Source organism: Suncus etruscus, chromosome 10 (assembly GCF_024139225.1).
Source record: "Suncus etruscus isolate mSunEtr1 chromosome 10, mSunEtr1.pri.cur, whole genome shotgun sequence".
Lineage (NCBI taxonomy): Eukaryota > Metazoa > Chordata > Mammalia > Eulipotyphla > Soricidae > Suncus > Suncus etruscus.
The window spans coordinates 61,059,192-61,081,656 of record NC_064857.1 but is presented as its reverse complement, the minus strand read 5'-3'; the positions used below and the strand labels follow the sequence as shown (position 1 = coordinate 61,081,656).

The 22,465-nt window shown below is 40.7% G+C and overlaps 1 protein-coding gene across 1 annotated transcript in view; it reads left to right on the top strand.

Moving 5' to 3' along the window:
- The first annotated feature begins 7,203 nt into the window (after nucleotides 1–7,203).
- DOK6 (docking protein 6) overlaps nucleotides 7,204–22,465 on the top strand; it is a 463,681-nt gene continuing 448,419 nt past the window's right edge. The window contains exon 1 of the mRNA XM_049782401.1: nucleotides 7,204–7,534. Coding sequence (XP_049638358.1) covers nucleotides 7,469–7,534 — 66 coding nt within the window. The 5' untranslated portion in view covers nucleotides 7,204–7,468. The remainder of the gene's footprint in view (nucleotides 7,535–22,465) is intronic.

Genomic DNA, 22,465 nt, shown 5'->3' with positions numbered 1-22,465 from the left:
AAATCATTTTGACTGCAATTTATAAGTTTTACCTTGGACTGATCATCAGATGGAAATAAAGTATATACTCCTTAGAAGAACAACCGTGATACATGAAAATTATATTTGGGTATATGTGTGTGAGTGTGTGTGTAGGAGAGAGAGATTCAAGCTATAGTTTTTTTTTTATAAATTTAGAAAAATAGGTGCTAGAGATATAAGTACAGCAAACGAAGTGCTTGATTTTCATATAATCAATCTGGATTTGATCTCCACCACCATGTATGGTCCCTGCCATATAATCACTGCCAGCAGTGTTCCCTAAGCAAAGAGAACTGCTGAATGTAGGCCCAGAAAGAAACAAAAATTATACATTTGGAAAGAATGCTTACACTTAAAATTTTCTTTATAACAGAAGAATAGTCTCACTCATCTGTAGGATAGAAGAAAAATAAGACAGTATGGCAATAATATCCAGAGATGATCCTTAGGAGTATCATTCCATGGTAGGAAACTTTCCACAAAGAGCAGAGAGCACAATTAGGTCTAGAAGGGTCCATCCACTATGACATTGATGGTTGGAGCTAATCACTCTGGACAAGAACTGGGTGCTGAAAGGAGATAAAGTGATATGCACAGGAACCCCCTTATAAACAATAGTGCAAAGCACAAAATGCCTGCCCCAGAGAAAGGCAGGGTTTGGGGAGTGGGAGGGAAATGGGGGACACTGGTGGTAAAAAAAAAGTTGCACTGGTGAAGTGTGGTTTACATTCTAGGGTTGAAAACCAACTATGACTATTTCTGTAACTCTAGAGTTTAAAGAAAGCAATTATAAATATATATCTATCATATAATTGCTATTCATTCTATAGAAACTATCCAATGAACAATGTGCCGAATGTTCTATTACTTGCTAATAACAGGCATCTCTGCATTATTGATATTCACCTATGTTAACTATGAAAAACTGAGGCTTGTCAAAGTTATATTTTTGTCTTGCTCTGATGCTCCTGCTATTTCTACAGCAAATTGGGTTTCAGAGATGAAATGTGAGTGGCAGCGATTAATGGTGTTTTTGAAAAAATAGAGGAAGCTGAACATCCTAAGAGTGAACATCAAAGATTTTTGAAGAAGCTGTTAGAGTCAGAATATGAGCATTGCAAATGTCTGTCTCAGACAAGGCAGATGTGCAAAGTGTCTGCTAGTGGGTCATGGAAGTCGACCCCCCCTCGGAATGTATCATGCCAGCAGAGGGACCCTCTTGGTACTTCCTGCTACATACACAACTCTGCAGGAAGTGTCCATACTCCCTCCTAAGGACACAATAGCTCTCTGATTAGGACTCATATCTACTGTAGTCATAAAACACCATGTCTTAGAAAAAAAAAAAAACATTCTGAATTCAAACAAAAGCCCAAAGGCCAGAAAGATAATACAGAGATTAAGACACTTACCTGGCATGGGACCTACCCTAGCCTGAGTTATCATTGAGTACAGAGCCAGGATATGGCCCCAAACCCCCACTATTATGCCCCCAAAAACCTCTAAATAATTAAAAACTACTACTTGTCTGAAGTGGGGAATTTATGACCAAGTACTGTGACTACAGCTAATCTTCTTGAATTACAATTTTTATCATTTTCTTCTTTATTTTTAATATTTTTGAGGTCTTAGAGATAACCATAGTATTGAAGCTGCTGTTTTATAGTCCAGAACTACTACATCAACTCCTCCATTAGTGTTTCAAGAGCTTTCCACCAAGGTCCCAAGGTTTCTAAGGAAGTAGAACATATTCATGACAATGCCATATGGTAAAATTTACAACTGTTTCATTGGGTTTTTATTTACTATAGTTCTAAGTCTTTAAAATAATAAAATATTAGTAATACATTCATTGCTTAATACTTGAAACATACTCACTTGTCTTAGCGTAGAAATAAATGATACTTTGCAATGGTATTTCAGTGCTTTATGTAAAAGAAAGTACTTTATAGTAAATAATATCATATATTCAAATGAAATCTTTCAATAGAGAATGAGTTAAGAAAGCAAGATTCTGGGGCCGGTGAGGTGGCGCTAGCCAAGGAAGGACTGCGGTTTGATCCCCCCGCATCCCATATGGTCCCCCCAAGCCGGGGGCAATTTCAGAGCTCTTAGCCAGGAGTAACCCCTGAGCATCAAAAGGGTGTGGCCCCAAAATAAAATAAAAAAAAAACGATAAAAAAAGAAAAAGAAAGAAAGAAAGAAAGATTCCTGAACATGTCTTCTGGAACAGAAAGTGCAAAGACTTTCTCAGAGGAAAAAAAAAATAAAGAATAGGCAGACACGAACATTACCTCCAGAGACACACCACAGAACTACTTTGTGGTAATACTGTGGAAACTAGTTTCTCCTCCATAAGCTATGCCCAAGAGATCACCCCAAAAGAAATGCTCTGGAAACCTTACCTAGTAAAGATACAGGACTGCTTCAACTGCTCAAAGTAAGGGAAGTTGCTAGAAGCCTTGTCATGCCCAGAGGGAAGAATAACATGCACGGGGTTCTACATGTGACAGCCAACTTGAGGGCTGCTAGTGATAACATGGGGCTGAGCAAGTGTTAAATTGCTCAGGAACAAGCTTAATATGAGGCCCAACCTAGTTCAATTCCCACAACCTCTGGATTCCTTGAGCATATTCAGACCAGATTCTGGAAACTTTTGGGTAACCGCAGGTACTACAAACTAATCAGCACTGGATCTTGGGGCCCCCTTGTTAAACATTGACTTGGTTGATTAAGAAGAAGCATGAGGGAGCCTGAGCCTGCTGAGCACTTTTTGGGGATCCACCTCCCCCAAAACAAACATAAATACTATGCTGTTGTTTTATGCATTATAAGTGTCCATGCTGTCTCTTGTTGCTTATTATGTTGTGTATTAAAAAAAGAGTATATATGTTTTTCTTAAATCTTGTCAAAGTGAAACATGAAGGGGTAACTCCAAAAATATCTAATCATAATACTAAATAAAAATCCCAAAATAAAATGCAATAAAATATAGAGAGGGAGGTAGAAACATGGGCCCTATCTATCCATGTGCCTTGCTTACTACTATAGAAACAGGTGAATATTTTATGTAATGAAACTCTCAAAAGAAAACAAGCCATCCATAAATAAGCCATATGTCAAGATGGAATTGACGAGGAAAGCTTCATAAAATGGAGAGCTGTCTCTTTACATATTTCTAAAATGAAAGATTTTCTTTTCTTTGTAAAACATGAAAACCAAAGCAAAATTTAAACAAAACAATAATCCTCAAAATACCACCTTTATATCAAATTATAAGATCTGGGCTTCATTGTCCATTAAATGTAACAAAGGTTCCTAGGAGAAATAATGAATTGTGGAGTTGGACACATATAAGATGAGCCTGGGATATCTTGTGATTGATCTCAACAGGGCTATAAAGGTCCATGGTTGGCTGATAAAAATGCCAGTTCAAGCTGTTCCTTCTGGTCAAAGATGGGAAAATTCAAACACCCAAAGAATAATGACCTTGAGGATAAAATCTATCAGATATACACACAGATCTATTCTTGACAAAGGCTTTTTTTTTGAGGGGGGGGTACCAATTCAATTGTCTGAAAAATACAAATGTCCAGAAAAAAATTAAGTATCAAACATATTCCTTGTTTTTTTCCTAAGAAATTAATTTTATTGGCAATATTTTAGTTAGAAAAGGCAAACATTGATTTTGTTTTGAAAAGTTTAAGTCTTGTAAAAAAAAAGTTAATTCAGAAATAAAAGCAAACTGAAAAGTTAAAATTCTGCATCACCATGTTAAATTATGTATATAAGCAATGCTCTTATGGGGCTGCAAAAATCCATAAGATGGAAGGTTATGCAAAATTTTATAATGTCTGGATCAGGCTAATACTGGAACCATGTACCAATTTTTTGTCCCCTTTATAAGATGAATAAGATGAAGAAGTAAAGGAACAAGAACAAAAAAGAAGGGAGAAGAACAAGAAAAGAACAAATTAGAGAAGGAAGAGTGGAAGAAGAGGAGGAGGAGGATAAGGAGGAGAAACTGAAGGAGAAACAGGAGGGAGAAAAGGGGAGAGGAGTAAAAGAGAAGAGGAGAAGAAACAGAAGGATGGGGGAATGGGGAGATGAGGAGGAAAAGGAGGAGGAGAGGAGGAGGAGGAGGTGGAGGAGGAGGAGGAGGAGGAAAAGAAGATGAAGAAGAATTAGAAAAAGAAGAAAAATTAGAAGAATTAGAAGAAGAAGAAGAAAAATTAGAAGAATTAGAAGAATTAGAAGAAGAAGAAGAAGAAGAAGAAGAAGAAGAAGAAGAAGAAGAAGAAGAAGAAGAAGAAGAAGAAGAAGAAGACAAGGAGAAGGTGAAACTTGAGGTGAAACTTGAAGGATGGGGAAGAGGAGCAGAGAGTAGGCATAAGTCAGGGAGGAGGGTAAGGAAGGAGAGGAGAGAAGAATAGGAGGAGGAAGAAGAAGGGGAGGAGGAGAAACAGAAGAAAGAAGAGAAAAAGGAGGAGGAGAACCATAAGGAGGAGGAGGAGGAGGAGGAGGGAGAAGAGGAGGGGAAAGAAGAGGAGAAGTTGGAAGAGTAAGAGGAGAAGAGCAGGCTTAGAACAGGGAGGAGGATGAAGAAGAAGAGGAGGGGAGAAGAAAGAGGATGAACAGGGTAAGAGAAAAGATACTTAAATTTCTCTTGCATTCCATATGGACAGCAAGCTTGGAATTTAGGTGATCACAGTGAATAGTGAATGTTGATACAATAAGAGAAATACAGAAGCAAATTTAGGGGGATATTTAAATTACATAAAGGTGCTGTGAACGTTTCCAGCCTTCCATAGTTATGAAAAGCTGTTTACCAAGCACAACTGGCCTTTAGGGAAGAACTGAAATGGTTGCATAGCCTAAGTTAATCTCTGACTTCAACGTTTTTTTTATGGATAGCATGTGTGGTGTTTTAGAGAAAACGATGATAAAAGTCAGTGACAATAGACATTATTCCAAGCTCACAACAGTTTCGAAAATGAGGACTGTGCAATTTACCGAATTCTGAGGCTCAGTTTCCTCTGCGATGAAACAGAAATGCCCTTAGCTTCATACACTGGTTTGCAAAGAAGAATGAAGAAAATAATAGATTTGCAGCACATGCAAATTAAAATCATTCTTTGTACCAAAAAAAAAAAAAAGGAGAAATACTAGATAGTATAAGAAATATTGGGCCGGGTGGTGGCGCTAAAGGTAAGGTGCCTGCCTTGCCTGCGCTAGCCTTGGACCGACCGCGGTTCGATCCCCCGGTGTCCCATATGGTCCCCCAAGCCAGGAGCAACTTCTGAGCACATAGCCAGGAGTAACCCCTGAGTGTTACCGGGTGTGCCCCCCCCCCCAAAAAAAAAAGAAATAGTATGTTTAAGTATTCAGTAACAGGAGAGGGGCTGGAGAGCTGGCACAAGTGGTAGGGTATTTGCCTTGCACACGGCTAACCTAGGACAGACCTCGGTTCAATCCCTGGGCATCCTATATGGTCCCCCAAGCCAGGAGCGATTTCTGAGAGCATAGCCAGAAGTAACCCCTGAGCATCACCTGGTGCCCTCTCCCCCAGAAACCCCCCACCCCGCAAAGCAATAGTAACAGGTGCGTGGAAGATATTGTGTTCCAAGTGCTTGGAGGAGGGGACCCAGTCCGAGTTAATCTGGAGTTGCTGCCAGTTTTTCTGGGAAGGCCAGAGCTTAACTGGGTTCCAGAGAGAGGCCTGTGATTCTGAGAATGTCCTGCAGCTTCTGGTCCTCTGCAGGCCGCAGAAACCCAGCATGTTCCCCATGGATACGAGTGGACATTCTTGTAAGTGATGAGGAAAAGAATCCCTCACGGCCTTCCCAATGCTTTTGGTGACTTTTGATCTTTTTAGTATGACATTCTATTTTCCAAGCTTTCTTTTTCCTTTCAATCAAATCACTTCATTTCTCTTTTAATATTATAAAAACATTTGAACTAAAAAGCAGGGGGGAAACAATGACACTGCGTCGTACTCTGAGCAGAAATAAACACTATCTCCTGAACTTGTAGTGAAGAATCGTAATAAAAAGACAAAATCTGAGGTTAATTTCAATATTTACACCTTACAAAAAAAATATTAGGAACATCCCTACTTACTTGGATTCCCTACTTAGGAACGGATTTTGGATCATTGCCTGGATCCAAGATCCATACAGATTGCCTGTAACATTCAATCTCTCTCTGTCTCTCTCTGTCTCTTTCTGTCTGTCTCTCCCTGTCTCTGTCTCTCTGTGTCTCTGTCTCTGTGTCTCTGTCTCTGTGTCTCTGTCTCTCTGTGTCTCTGTCTCTGTGTCTCTGTCTCTCTGATTCTCTCTCTCTCTCTCTCTCTCTCTCTCTCTCTCTCTCTCTCTCTCTCTCTCTCTCTCTCTCGGAATTTCTGAGGATGATGGAATTTAAAAAAAAAATCTGATTACAATTCCCTTCCTATAGAAAAACAGCCCACTTTGCCCAATGCCAGGCATTCCAACCGAGAGCGGGCAAAGTTGGTCTTGCTTTGTTTTTGTTATTTTGCTTTTTCCTAGTTGAACATTTCCACGCACGATTTTGCCCTCACCAACGGCAAGAGCTGGGGTGTGGGGTGTGCCTCGGCCCGAGGATAGGCAAAGGCACCCACTGATCCTATCCTGGGAGTCTGCTTAAGTCAGAGGCGCGCATCCCTCCTGGGGCTCCAGGGTCCGCCACGGCTGAGGGTTGGGGGTGTCGGGACCGGGCAGACTGGGGCGCCCCTGGCCGCGTGGGGGATCAACACATGCGCACGGTGGGTCTCTTTGTGTGCGCCGGGAAGGGCTCGGCGGGGCTCCGCACTTGCAAACGGGGCAAAGGCCTGCGTGGGGAGTGGGTACCACGGGAGAAACTGTCCATGATGCCAGCGGCCGAGGCCAGCCCGCCCGGTCTGGGTCCCCCATCTCCGGCCTCCCCCGCGCCTGGTCCCCCAAGGTCCATTCAAGTCGGGGCCATGAACTCCGCGCGCGGCCGGGAGGAGCTGGCGGTGCTCGGGCATCGTCTGCGCCCGGGCGCGTGCAGATGGGAGGTGGGGTGCGGGGTGGGGGTGTCGCTGCCGGGGTTGGGGCGCGTCTGGCGAGCGTCTGGCCCGCCCCCCTCCCGCGCCTCCCCGCCCCCCGCGCTCCCTTCCCCCGCGCCGGGAGCCGCGCCGGTGCGCTCGGGTCCGGCCAGCTGCGCGCCGCCCGGAGAGGCGCCAGCCCCGGGGGTGCCGGAGGGGGCGGCGGCGCGGGGCGCAGGTGGGGACCCCGCATCCGGCTCCGGGCCGCCCTAAGCCTCTGATCCATCCTCAGCCGCCCCGCCACCCTCCCCGCGTCCCCGGCGGCGCCGGCTCGGGAGCAGAGCGGGCGGCGACGGCGACGGCGACTGGCGGGCTTGGGGACGCCGATCGATCGCGGGGCGCAGCGGCCCCGGAGCGCTGGCCATGGCCTCCAACTTTAACGACATAGTCAAGCAGGGCTACGTGAAAATCCGCAGCAGGAAGCTGGGGGTGAGTGGCTCCGCGGCCGGCTCCTGCCCGGGCGCCCCTTCCCTTGGCGAGGCTGGGTTTTTGGGGGGAGTGGAGGAGGAGGAGGAGGAGCAGGGGAGGAGGGAGGAGGGAGGGCCGGGGCACAAAAAAAGAAAAAAAATCCGGGGGGGGGGGGGCAGCTCGCCGAAGGAGCCCACAGCGGGGCTCACACCTGCTTTGTGGGGGTCGCGTGGGGTGCGAGCTGGGGGCGCCCTGCAAGACCTGCCCGGGGCGCAGCGAGGGAGCGAGCGAACGCCCGGGTGCTGTCCATCGGAGCGCGCGCCTTGTGGTGGATGGCTTTGGACCCCAAAGAGGGGAAGTCAGGCGACCCGGACTGGCTGTCAGTGGCCAACGAAGGTGCCCCAGAGTGGAAGCCAGGGTCGAGGAGGGCTTGGCGGAGCGCGCCCCCAAGGTTTTCTCTCCAAAGTGCGCCTTTCGGGGGACCCCGCGCGCTGGGAGCCAAGCTCATGAGTGTGTGTGTTGTGCGTATGTGCCCACGCGTGTTTCTGTGCTGAGAATCACCTTTCGAGAGGTCCCCGCGATCCAAACCCCGATCCAGCCCTGCCTGGCTCCAGATGCTCCCGGATGCCCGCAGGACGCCGCGCGTCTCGGTTGGCTCCTGGTAGCGACTTTCCTTGAGCCAGGGGATGGGTGGCCGCGGAGCACCCGGGCACTGGGTGTGCCCGGACAGGTGTCCCCGCGCCCCGTGCAGGCAGGTGTGTGTGTGTGTGTGTGTGTGTGTGTGTGTGTGTGTGTGTGTGTGTGTGTGTGTGTGTTGGCTCGGCCAAGTTGACGGAAACCGTTCCTGACTTTCCTTTCTTGAAAGCAGCGCCGCAGGACTTGGGAGAGGCGTCCCGGGTCCCCCCCCCCCCCCCCAGCCCCATCCCACCTCATAGCCGCCGCACCCACTCCCAGGGTGTTCTCAGCTTCAGTTAGCAGACACGGGGGTGAAAGGAAGCGCGGACTGTCCTAGAGGACTGGCCTGGGAACTTGGTTGAGATGTGGAAGGGGTACCCGATTCCCTGAATGGCCAGATCCCGCCTATGTGGGGGCAAAGGGGACCCCCCCCCAGGAGCGCGCGGTGGAACTAGAGGGCTCCGGAGAGGGCAAACTCCCCTGACCCAGAATCTGAAGGCCAAGGTGCCTGTTCCCCCAGATTCCCTTGGGCTCACCCCCTTCTGCACCCCAACTTAGCAGCTCGGCGCAGCTCCGAGAATGCGGGGTGGAGGAAGTAAAAGGGGACCTGGATGGCGAAGGTTTCTTGTTCTCCCTGATGGATGAAGCCTCCTAAGGAGGCTTGGGGACTTCCGGAGAGCAGGTGGGGCCAGGAGAACATCCTCCTTGACACCAAATGGACCTTCAAGGAATCCCAAATGCGCCTTGAGAAAATCGAGGGGCGGGAGGACAGAGTTCCTTCAAGAAGCATGGCGCCCCTGCACCAAGTCCAGCTTTGTGGGGAGTTGGAAGGTGCGACCGAAAAGCAGAAAAGGGGGCCCGCGGTGTCTCTGCTCAGTTCACTTTAGAAGCAGCCTGAAACGCCAAGGACACTGACGCACGCTCCTAGAACTTAAGATCCGAAGAAATGGGGGGACCGCACGGCCCCCTTTCCAGGTTGGCGCCTGAGTGCGCTTCTGCACCTCTCTGGGCCTTGGCTGCAGGCAGTCTCCAATATCGCCCCCCTGCACCCTTCACCCTGCACCCTCTGCACCCCTCAGGTTCCAGGAACTGCTCGGATTGGACAAAGTACCTTTTTTTCGGGGAGAAGCTACTGGAACCGCGGTTCTTGCTGCGGGGCACAGCGGCCCCTTCTGTCCCCGCAGCCACGCGGGACACAAGTGCAGCGTCGTTCTGGGAATTTGCCCTTTTGGGCGCTTTGCCCCCCCCCCCCTCGGGGTTTCTGCTGATCCCTCCCTACCCTTCCGGGGTCTTGGCAATCGCCGAGGTTGTCTGACACTTTCTCCCCCAGTTGTCAGCTTGGATGATTGAAAGTCCCCACTCGGAGAGCCAGATGTTTGTGTTTCTGCTGTCTCTGAGTCTCTGAGAAGAAGCCAAAGACCAAGGGGGTGAGGGAACCCTGAGACCCTCCTCTTTAAGCACCATGTCGGGTCCCTGGGAGAGCTGTCTCCTCCCTACAGAGACTTTCCAGGATTTCATGCCACAGGAAGACTGGACCTGCCGCCTAGTTCTAGGTTGGCATCCTAGAAAAGTGCAGGGACTGGCACTCATATCGAGTGAGTAGTCTTGCAAAAGTCTTATAGATCATATGCACCCCGGAGACCCCGAAATTGGGCCAGAACCTCCAGGAGTTCAGATTACAGACTACCCCCCAATCCAAACAAAACTGTAAAAACTTGTCCTGAAACTCAAAGATTGTCTTTTCCCTTTCTTCGTGAGAGATGTGGAGTCAGGGTTTGGCATTCTTGAAACATTAAGTCAAAATACAGAGCTAACTAAACCTTGGCTGTTTGGAAGAATAGGACTTGTTCTAGAAAACTTTTGAGACTTTTCCTATATGGAATTTTCTAGTATTCATAAGGCTGAATTCAAATGCCAAATGGATCAGCAAATGAACAAAAGTTCACCCAGCAGTCTTTGAAACAAGAAATATTAGTTAGGTGCCACAAACTAGTAAACTCCAGGCCTAAAAAAAGGAGAGTGTGGGCCTTAAAAGTGAAAATGTAGCAGCTTAGAATTTTTTCAACATTAATATTTCATTTCCAGAGCAATATATTTCTAGCTGGATGGGCTCAAAATGATGACAGATTTCCAAATAAAATATTTTCCATTCAAAATTTTCTTTTTGGGGTTTACCCGATAAAAACAAAGTTCAAAAACCAAGTTTAAATGGAAAGTCTGTGAGTGAGCAATGCACAGATATTTGATGTGCCTTGCTCAAAATTCATGCTTTCAAAAACCAAATTTGAGAATGGTCTGGAGGGAGAGTATGCCTGGGACTAAAAAATAAGTTATTTCTGACATGAAAATCTATGTTGAGATTGAATGTTCTACTGTGCTCTGTCTGCCCAACTAATGAGCATTTCCTACCTACTCCTAACCGTGAATAAGCCTTACAAAAGTTCTTCCTAAGGCACTCGGGTTGGAAGTGGTTGAAAGGGACTTTGCCATGTGTCATTTTAGAGAAGCTAGTAACAGCTCTTGAGGCAGTTTCCTTAGATCTATGGGGTTCAATCCAGGAGACCCTGAAAACTGTGACCCTGCCTACTCACTGGTCCCCAGACCCACATATTAATACCCTCTAGGTATATAGTTGTTTTCAGCCTTTCATATGTGCCAACCAGCACCAGCTCTAAGACCAGCATTTGGAAATCAGTTCCTTGGTCTATAATTTGGGCAAAACTGTTAAAGCCTTTTGAATGTTTGTTTTGAATTTTACTTTGACTATTTTTTTTTTGTTTTGGAGAAATGTGTGTGTGTGTGTGTGTGTGTGTGTGTGTGTGTGTGTATTTGGTTTTTGGGTCACACCTGGCAGCGCTCAGGGGTTACTCCTGGCTCTATGCTCAGAAATCACCCCTGGCAGGCACGGGGGACCCCATATGGGATGCCGGGATTTGAACCAACGTCCTTCTGCATGCAAGGCAAACATTCTACCTCCATGCTATCTCTCCGGCCCCTATTTTGGAGAATATTTAAAAAAAAATCTAGACGCATTTTTCCTCGAGCTTTTTAACTCTTCCTCTTGAGAATAGTTTATTAAATCACTAAAATGGTAAAATTTGAAGACATTAGAAGTATCTTATACCATTAAATTCATGTTTTTAAATTCAAGTGATGCTGGATTCAGGATTTCAATTTTTTTATTTTAATTTAAATTTTTTAATATTTTAAATTCAATTATTTTTAAATTCTAGTGCATCACTGAATATAATGTAATTTTGCAGGATATCAAAGCCCTTAGAACAGGTTAGTTTCTATTGCCTGACGTGGTGTCATGATGGCCAGTCATTTTTTAAAAGGTACCTAAAAACAGCAAGATAAATAAAACAAAAGGACATTGGCCAACATTATTTACCTCTTAGCCTGAATTATTTTTCCTCACTGCTGATGATTTAAGCAACAAATAGATACTGCAAGATGACCAGTTTGTACTTGATTTGCCAATGAACTAACATCACTGTCTATAAAACTGTTAAAAAATATATTCCTGGATTGTTGACTATACTTAAGAGAAAATAGAAAGTTAGCATTATGAATTCCTATCATCAACATCAATGCCAACAACAGAATCAGCATCTGATCCATGGGACTGTACAAATTTTACTAGTCTACAATTCAAATAAGTTTAAACTTATTGTTAGGTCAATTATATTATTATTTTAAAAAAATTCTGATCCGTTTATGTTTTGTGTCCCAGTTTGTGGTCTGTCTTGGAGAATATCCCGTATGTATTGGAGAAGAATGTGTATTTAGGGGTCATTGAGATAGCACAGCGGTAAGGCGCTTGCCTTGCAAGGTGCTGACTCAGGACCTATGGTGGTTCGAATCCCCATATCCCATATGATTTTTGCCAGAGTGATTTCTGAGCACAGAGCCAGGAGTAACCCCTGCTGCCACTCCCCCTACCCCCCCCCCCAAAAAAAAAGAAAAGAAAAGAAAAGAAAGAATTTGTATTTAGTTTTTTGAATAAGCAAAAATTATATTTATGTGTGACTCTGTGTATGTGTGTGTGTGTGTGTGTTTGCTGAGAGTTAATTTGATCTTTTAAGAGGTTACAGAAAGTTGTGGAAGTCAACTACTGTTATGTTGTTATCAGTGTCTTCAAGTCTATTAGCAGTGTGTTCAGTATTTTGCTGGTACCTTGTTAGGTGCATATATGTTTAGGAGTGTGAATTCTTCTTGATGTACAAATTGTCTGATCATTAAGAAATGACCTCACTGTCTCTTATAACCCTTTGCAACCTGAAGTCTGTGTCCTCTAAAACTACTATGGAAATCCCTGCATTTTTGAGGGAGTTGTTTGCTAATTAATTTTCTTCCAATTTTTGACTTGAGTCTTTGTTTGCTCTGACTATTCAAATGTGTTTCTTGCAGACAGCAGAATATTGGGTTCAATTTTCCAATTCATCCTGCATCTCTGCATCTCTTAAATGATACATTTAAACCATTAACATTGAGAGAGATTATTATCATGGAATTTTGTGCCCTCTTTCTTCAGGAGTCTGGCATGATTTTGGGATTTGTCTTATCTTAAAATAGTCTTTTAGTTCTTGTAAAGATGGTTTTGAGACTATAAAGTTCCTGCATTGTTGCTTATCCATGAAGTTGTGTATTGTACCTTCAACTCATAGATAGTAGGGTTGGGTAAAGTATAATTGGTGAGATCTTCATAGAGGTTTTCTTTACAATATCTTACCAATTACAAAGGGTTTTGTTTGGAAAATCTGCTATAAATCATAAGGACTCCCTTTGCATACATTTCCTTTTCTTAATCTTGCTTTTAGTCTCTCTTTATTGTTTTTGACATTCTGATTAGGTTATGTCTTATTTGGATTTCTTTTAGCTAGTACCTTTCACCTATCCTAGATTTGGGTGCATGAGCTCTCTAGCTCTGGGAACTTCTCAGCATTGCTGTGTTAAATGTTACTTCTCTGGCCCTCTTAAACACCAATGAATCTTATGTTGATCCTCTTGAATTCTTTCCAAAGTTTTCTTGTCATCTATTCTTTCATTTTGAGGCATTTTCCCATCTTCTTTTGTTGCCTGGAGGTTTTGCATATCTCGTTTTTGAGCTCACTGATTCTGTCCTTAGCAGCTGTTACTCTGCTGGCAAAGTCTTCCAGTGAGTTTTTCATTTTACCTATCAAGTTTTTCCAGTTTTGTCATTTCTGTTTGTAACTTTCTCATTTCTGTTCTCATATCCTCTTGTGTTCATCCTCTGGTGAATCATTCCATTAATTCTTTGAGCTTTTTAAACATCCTAATCATTTCTATTCTGAATTTCTTTTTAGAAAGGACATATGGGGCATTTTACTAATTGACTCCTGGGGATTATAGTCTTCATCCACTATCCCTAGTGGGGATATGAACTGCTTTACCATGGTTTCTTATAGTCTTTTTCACTTTGCTCTCAGTACACCCTTTACTGACAGGGAGAGTTATTTTGAGGGAGGGAGAGTATCTTGTAGTCATTGTAGCAGTCTCCACTTTGGGAAAATATGCTGACTCCTGACCACTGGGTAAAACCAGGTTCCTAGGCATTTACAGAAGCTCCATAAATGGGGGTTCCTATAGTCCTCTCTTGGGCAGCACAGGAGAGTACCAATTCTGACTCAGCAATGTATTAAACACATTACAACATATTTTTAAGTTCACATCTTGTACAAATAGACCTTCACTCTTTCTGCCAGACCCAGTTTTCTACTCCAATTTAGATGAGGGATTTATTGATATTGAAATTTGGGTATCATTGATTATCTGAGGATAGGATGCTTAAAAATAATCATTAAAAAATACTTTCCAGTGAGCATGCCTAATATATTAGAAGTATGTACGTGTCTGTGTATATAAATCTTCTAGAGCATGTTGTACTAAATAAAGGTCATTAAAAATAATTTACAAGTCTAGTGAGGTTCAATTGTATAGTAGTATAAAGTTGTTCTCAAATGTATAGGATTTATAAAGATAATAAACACCCCCAATCAATAATACATGTATTCATTGGATCAGAAAGTTACGTTGTCACTGTTTGACTGGAATGGTACAGAAAAATATACAAAAATATACAACCTTTGATGAACCAGCTTTCTAAGCTAAATTTCTATTCATAATTTTCTCTTTTTTAGTGCATCTATTTGTTTGAATCATTTACTCTGGATTCATCTACTTGTTGATTCTCTTTTGATAAAAGTATGAAACATCTTCCTGCTTGGCTTGGTTATTGATCTTCCTATAAAATACTAAGTTTTCCTGTCCTTTACCAAACATTCTCTGATGATGATGGAAGAGTGGATTTTTATAAAGGAGCTTTATGAAAGTTTTCTGCTTTGTAAAAGATCACTCATAGTTACAAATTGGAAATTTGAGGGTGCATTTGCATAGTTTGGGGCTCTTTACAATGTTTAAATTTTTCTCTGGAAACTGTTTTATGAAGAAAAGTGAAATCTTTTATAATAAGATTTGCCAATTGCCAAGAACTAAATTCCACAGATATATTTTAAATAAGATATTTGAATAACAATTTTAAGCATTCAGAAGCTCAAGAGATCTTTCAAGGTCACTGTAGATATGATTTAAATTTATAGATTTAAGATATGGAAGCTTTGGGGGAAGATATGAACACTTGTAATGGGGTCTGTGAATCTTTATTCATGAATATCCTGTTTCTTGGATATTACTTATATTTTTTCTTTCTCATGACATTTATATTGGGAGTGTATAAATATATATTACATGAACTTTTTTGCTTTTTTCTTAGATGTTTATTTATGGTTACATAAGAATTTATGTTTAAAACTTTGTATGTAAGTCACTTTTTTATATTTACCTATATGTGTTCTACAGATGCCTTAGAATTTTAAAATAGAAATATTTTCTATGTCTTCTATTCAACCTTTGTATATTAGTTTATTTACAACTTCATGTCAGTTATTTTTAGAAAGTTATCTACATCAGTGAGATTTTTTTCCTTTTTAAAAACTCCCTTGGTATGCATATGGATGAGCCTAATGTTCTTTGAATTATCAAAACTTTAAACCAAAAGCAAAGAAATAAAAGTTATCTGAACTGGAACAATCTCCCATTTTGCTGGATTTTGATATTAATTGGAGCTACCTCTGAAATGCTTGGGAGACAGATGCTCTTAGTAAGCTGAGATTCGAGAATTCACATCTCAGCTTTTATCTTGATAGATTTGTACAGGATAACTGGCAAGAGAATCTGTAAAATATAGTATTTCCTTCACTCAGGGAACAAAGATTACTTTGAACATTTAGGGAAATTTTTTAGCTGACCAAAGTAAATTTTGAAGGGAATAATTATAGGCTGGTCAAAGAGATTTGCACCCCCAAATTCCTTGCTATTTCCAATGTATTCAATAATGGCTGATTTTTGAATCAGGATTAAACAACAAAAGGAAAATCATTTGATCTCCAAGCTGAGGATTCAACATAGGTACTATGGCTGTTTATTTGCTATAAAGTTTACTGACAAGATGCCATGTCACAATTGTGGAATGTTACTAAATCTTCACCTCTTTCATCTGTTTCTTTGTACATGCATTTCATTTTAGAATATATTGAAGATAAAAAGCAATAAAAACAAGGTTAAAAATGTATGACATTTTGGGGCTGGAGTGGTGGCACAGTGGTAGGGCATTTCCCTTACACGTACTAACCTAGGATGGACCGTGGTTTGATTGATCCCTTATTGTCCCATATGGTTCCCCAAGCCAGATCGATTTCTGAGTGCATAACCAGGAGTAACCCCTGAGCTTCACTGGGTGTGGCCTCAAAATAATAAACCAAAAAAAAAGTATGACATTTCACCTTATATAAATAATCTTTAGATTGAAGGGCTAGTTTTAAGACAAGTAATTTCTATCAAATGGGATAATTTTTTTTAACCCTGAGCATCCTTTATTCTTTGGTATCCTGTTTACTTTTTCATCATTTTTTTCCTAATAGACATTTTTTTTCTTCAAGCTCTGCTAATTTAGTTCAGAGTGCTGAAAATTTCTAGGTAGGGAATATTACCATTAACTTTCTACATGAACCTCTGCTTGTTTTGTTTTAACAGATAACACAGGATTATCTCATGAGTAATTCATTTCAATATTGTAACACTTTTTCCGACAATCAAAATTGATGGGATAAGAATATATGTTTAGATATTAGCCAAAAACAAATTCATGATGAAGTAAACCATTGTTTTGTTTTATGTCATTTGAAACCAATGTCTGTGGGTGCCATAATTTTTGAAGGTGTTCAAAGCATTTTGTCTGTTTCACTAAATTCAGTACAAAAGATGGGTAATAATTTAACCTTATATTGATAGGATTGAGAGAATAAATATTTCTTTCATTTAAGACTTCTTAATCATAATAGAATTATGTTGCTAAGGCATACCATATATTTTATATATTATAATAAAGTTTCACATACACTATAGTATAACATTCTTCCAGCATGCTCTTGTAATTATATTTAATTTTATCCATGTTGTGTATATACATTAAAAATCAAAAAAATTAAGGCAAGTCATCCAGAGTTAGAACGACCGAGTAGAATTCTGTACGTGAATGTGTATGAGCAAATCTAGGGTTTATAACTTTGAGGTTCAGTGTTCTCTCTACTTCAATTTTGCAAAATCTGTGAAGAGGAAGCAACCCAGTTCTGTATACTGTTCAAAATAAATGTGCTTTCTTTAATTGCTGCCTCCCTGGAAAGCTTAACATCATTCACTCAATGGAAGATATTTATATCGCAGAAGTCCTTCTGTGGGTGGGACTTGGAGGAAAGGGAAAAGAGAAGCCAAATGGTGCACACTTCAAATAGATCTTAAAAGTTGTCACGTGAAAAAAATGTAACTGTGAGGTTTAAAAGGTGTGAGCAAAACACATGGTGATCACTTCACAATACATACAAGGTCACATCACTCTGTTGTCCACTTTTAAAGCATCTGGTGTTATTTGTCAATTACATCTCAGTAAAATTGGCCAAAACATTTTATTAGCAAAGGAATTATAAGTCACACTGAGTAGTTACTTGACATTTATTTCTCCAGGCCATTTACTAGCTTCATTGCCATTGTGCCACCTAAGATGAAAATGATATATTAATGCCATAGTCATACAAAAATAATGCAATAATAATAATATATTAACATATTTTTATTTTTAATTTTAAGTTTTAATTTTGGGGATGCACCTAGGTGCTCAGACTTTCTCCTGGTTCTGTGTTCTGGGATCACTCCTAGTAGAGGGACTTTGAGCTCATTGTCAGCAATCTACAAGTAAGGCAAGGGCTTTAACCCCATACTATCTCTTCAACTCCATAAACACTGTTTGTTTTTTTTTTTAATTATAATGCTGTATTTTAAGAAAAGAAAATAGGCTTCAACGTTCAGGGTCTAATATCTAAGTAGAATTTCAACACATAGTAAAATAGAGGAACCACAGAGAAAGACTTTGGGGTTAGACAATTTGGTATACCTGGAGCCTGCAGTTGATCTTATGCCAGGACGCTTCATAAATAAGGCCTCCATGTTTTCAGGCCAAAGATTTTTCCTTTCTATTGTTCCCATATTTTGCTGTGACTATGCAAAAATAAAATTTGTCATACATGCCCATTTTTTATTGTATTTTTCTTTTGTTTTTTTTTGGTCACACCCGGCAGTGTTCAGGGGTTACTCCTGGCTGTCTGCTCAGAAATAGCTCCTGGCAGACACGGGGGACCACATGGGACACTGGGATTCAAACCAACCACCTTTGGTCCTGGATCGGCTGCTTGCAAGGCAAACGCCACTGTGCTATCTCTCCGGGCCCCTTATTGTATTTTTTTAATCTTTTATATTTTAAACTGGGGCTCCTGCCTTTTTCATAGAACCTTGGTACATAGATTATTTTATTTTACCATATATTCCCGCATTTTTTTTTGTAAAACTAAGAAGGAAGGAAGGAAGGAAGGAAGGAAGGAAGGAAGGAAGGAAGGAAGGAAGGAAGGAAGGAAGGAAGGAAGGAAGGAAGGAAGGAAGGAAGGAAGGAAGGAAGGAAGGAAGGCTGGGGACCAGGGACCAAGTGGTCTCAGTGCATTGGTGGGGAACTAATTAAGGACAGAACTAAATATCTAGGTCAAAGTCAACAACAATAGAACTAAGGAATCTGAACATTAAAAATCTAAACTCAATGGGACCTGTTACACTGGCAGGCAAGGGGGCAAAGGTGGTAGTGGTATAGGATCCACTGTGGGTCCATTAGTGGAGGGAGGTTGACACTGGTGGTGGGAAGAGACCTGACTCATTGTATATCTCAAATTCAACTATAAAGGACTGTAGATCACAATTATTTTAATAAAATAAAATTTAAAAAAACATAGTAAGATAGAAATAGAGTAGATATTTGTAGGGATCTGGTAAATAAAAAAATGGTGTACGATGGTCTAGAACATGGAACAAACAGTGTGGTTCTGCTCCCACATTATCTGTGAACCTTCTCTGGGAAATTGGCCTGACTAAGCAGGGTGTAGAAATTGGCCTAATATACTGAGAAGACATTGTTTTCTATTTAATCACACTTTTGGGCTTATTTATATGTGTACTTTCATGTTTGAATATTTATGCATTCTGTTTTATTTTAATCCATATATTTTCTCATTATGAGAAATCTGGCCATCCACTAAGCCTCAAAATAGTCACATGTATGCATATGTATATGGATACACATAAATCTGCATATGTCAAATATTTTGTGCAATGAGCTCCGGCCCAATATTAGTCTTTTTGACATTCTCAGGTGATGTCCTTGAAGGAAATGACATTGTTTGAGTTCCTGCTGTCACCTGTTTTTCTTATATCTCCTGTTTATAAATTGAAAGTCAGTTTCTGAGAACCCATTGATAATGAGTGAAAATCTACTCTATGTGCATAAGTGTGATTGTGTGTATGTATTTGTATACCTTTACTATTTATATGCTATATATAATATGTGCATATTGTATTGCCAAGTGGCGAGCTATACCCAACTAGACCGATTATTATTCTCTCTGATCATGTAACAGCACCTGTACTCCAATATGAAACAATGACTTCTATCACATGGAAGTTAAGGGATTTTGTGTGTGTGTGTGTGTGTGTGTATGTGTATGTGTATGTTTGTGTGTATGTGTTTGATTTTGAACCCCTAAGAACCACCAGGGAAACCTGGTGTGGAAAACGCTCCCCCACAAATAATAATGTGAACATGCAATTTTTTTTTATTTTATTCTATTTGGGGCCACACCTAGTAGTGATTGAGAACTCTGAAGTTGGTATATCTGGTACCAACTGAATTAACTATATGTTGGCACAGTTATGTTCGCGATGCCATCCATCTCTACATTTCAACAGTAACAACTTTTTCTAAGTTGGAAGGGCACTTAAGAAACATATCTGCCATTTCTTCATGCTTTTTTGTATAAATATCATAACATTTTGCTCATTGCTTGTTTCTTTTGAGGATGGGGACACACCTAGAGATGAATTGGAACTATCCCAGGCTCTGTGCTTTGGTGTGACTCCTATGTACTGATTGGCGAAGGAACCCAATGCATTGGTAGAGACTGAATGAGAGTTGGCTGCATGTGAGGTAAATGCCTTACCTCCTGTACTATATCTACAAGGCCATTCTTGTGAATGTCTACATCTGGCTTCATTCTACATTGGTCTGATTGAGAGACCAGCACAGACATACTTTGAAAATTTTTTCAAAGTTGATCATCATTGTCATTACAATGAGGATGTTTCAGTAAAAGTATGACCTTTCAAACTATGGTCAGTAGTTCTGAAAAAATTATTGCTAGTGCTGAGAGTTCTGAGTTTGCATTTCTCAAACAAAGTCATTCAATCAATCGGGCACATAAAACTTCTTTGCTGATGGTTGATCATGTGTCATATCATCTGAACACTAATGAATCAAAGTAGAACTTCATCATGGGACAAGGAATTTACTTCTAAAGCAATGCTGGGACATAACTTAAACTTTCGAAAAGGCTGAATCATTCTTTTTTTTCTCTCAGCTCTGTTTTTGCCTCATGGTGCTTAAATCACAATATGGTTCCTTTCAGAAGTCTTTCTTCTAAGCTGTATATTCTCAGCGAAGTAATTAGAAAATCATTCTTTTAAACTTTTCTTAATTGAAGACTCGGCGACTTATGAATAATGCTCCAACAGTTTTCCTTACTAGAGCTTCAGAATTCATTAAAAAGAAAAAATCTCTATAATTCACAGTTAATTATATATATTCTTCAAGGGTCTGGGTCTATGGTGGTCAAGGCAGTGGTTGCATTAATTTCTGGTGTTAACAAGTATTCTTTGATTTTGTTTTTTATTTTATTTAGGGCAATTATGGAAGGTGATGAGATCCATATCCATATCCACAGTTTTGGCTTATGCAAAAGTGACCACCAGGCTAAGAAATTAAGAATGAGCAGGCTAGGCTAAGATTTGCCTGCAGAAAAATAGTTTATCTAAATTTCAGTGCAGGTGGTTGTGGAATATTGAAGTAGCTAGTGCTGCTCTAGAAACCCAAGTTGCTGAGGGCTCAGTGATTGTTCTCTACTGAACAACACTCTGATCGTTGGGTGTGTAGAATATATATATATATATATATATATATATATATATATATATAATGATTGACATGGATGTAATTTGGGAGTACATTAAATATTCTGGAAAGACATGGATGTAGAAGTGATTGGTCATGAGTGATAATCTCTTAGATAGCATTATTATTTTCCAGCAGCAAGAAGAAACATTCCTGTTATTATTTGCTTTGAGATTTAGGCAGTCATTTTTATCACTGCCTTTCCAATGGGATTTTTTTTTCTTCATCTGGCAGCTTGAATGTCCTTTTTCTTGTTTTCAGGAACTTTGTCCATAAAATTTGTTTGCATTACTTTGATTATCTAAAGACTTTAGTGCCTTGATACCTTGATATCTTAATACCTTCAATTCTGAAAGATTATCCAGTTAACCCTTCAAATATCAGCTGTGAGCAATTCTTCCTCTTATCCTACTCTGCCATTAGATTCTGTAATACAAGGCCTGATTTGTTCCCTTCAACATTTCTAATACTGAAGTGAGAAGGCTTCCTAAATATTTGCAAGGATAATCAAAGGGTGATTGAACAATTTAGTTATGCGAATCTTATTTCTATTCATTTGTTTAGAAACATATGAAGGTGTTTTATAACCCATTTACCCCAATTTGGGAGTGCTCTGGGGTCATGTAATAAATACCTTCTTTGGTTTATCATAGTGATGAATAACTTTCTTTGAAAAAATTTTAGGGATAAATATAGGCTTAATCTATTCTAGAATCAGTTGGGTGGATTCCAGCCAAAGAAAACAAGGCAAGCAAATAATTTATCCCCCTTCCTGTGTCTTGCTGTTGGAATTCAAGAGGGGCAGTGAGTATGGCCAGTCCTGAAGCCAGACCTCCCTGTAGTGGATGAAACTCAGAGAACTATCAGCAATGTCTGCTGGATGGATCCATGTGTGCCGAACAAAGTACATGCCAAGAAGTGTCACAGATAATGACTTAATCAAGAAACTTGAATGACAGATCTCATCCCTATGGTTGCTTCATCTTGAGCATCTTCTCTAGCATCTTAATCCTAATTTGAGTCATAAAAAACACAATAGATTTCTCTGTTGAAATCAGTTGGTGTCAGCTTCTATTATGTCAAAGATTAGCAATGAATGTGTCTGACAGCCAAGATGGCATTATTGGAAGGGAGGCAATGGAATATCTAGAGTAATAACGTGAAATGCCGGTAATTATTTTTAAAAGCTGTGTTAAATAATTGTTTCCCATGATATTTAGACACTAGGATTCACCTTCCATGCGATTGTTTTGGGGTGTGCAGAGAGAAGCTGTTCAGCCAAGGAGAAATATTGTTGCTTCAGTGGAGCAAACATTCAGGCCAATATCAGAAAAAAAGGCTTCTAGCAAATTTTTACAGTGAGGATGCAAAATCTACTCATAAAGGGATGTGGACAACCATAGGTGAAACCCATGAACCTCAACCGATATATCTCACATCCAAACAGATGATTTAAATGTAAAAAATTATGGATTTCAATGTACAAAGTAAAACTTTAAAATTTATAACAAACTTTTGAGAAAAAAATGGGTGTTAAGACTCCATACTTTTTTTATGCTTCACATAAAAAAATGAAAAACATCCACAAACATGGATAT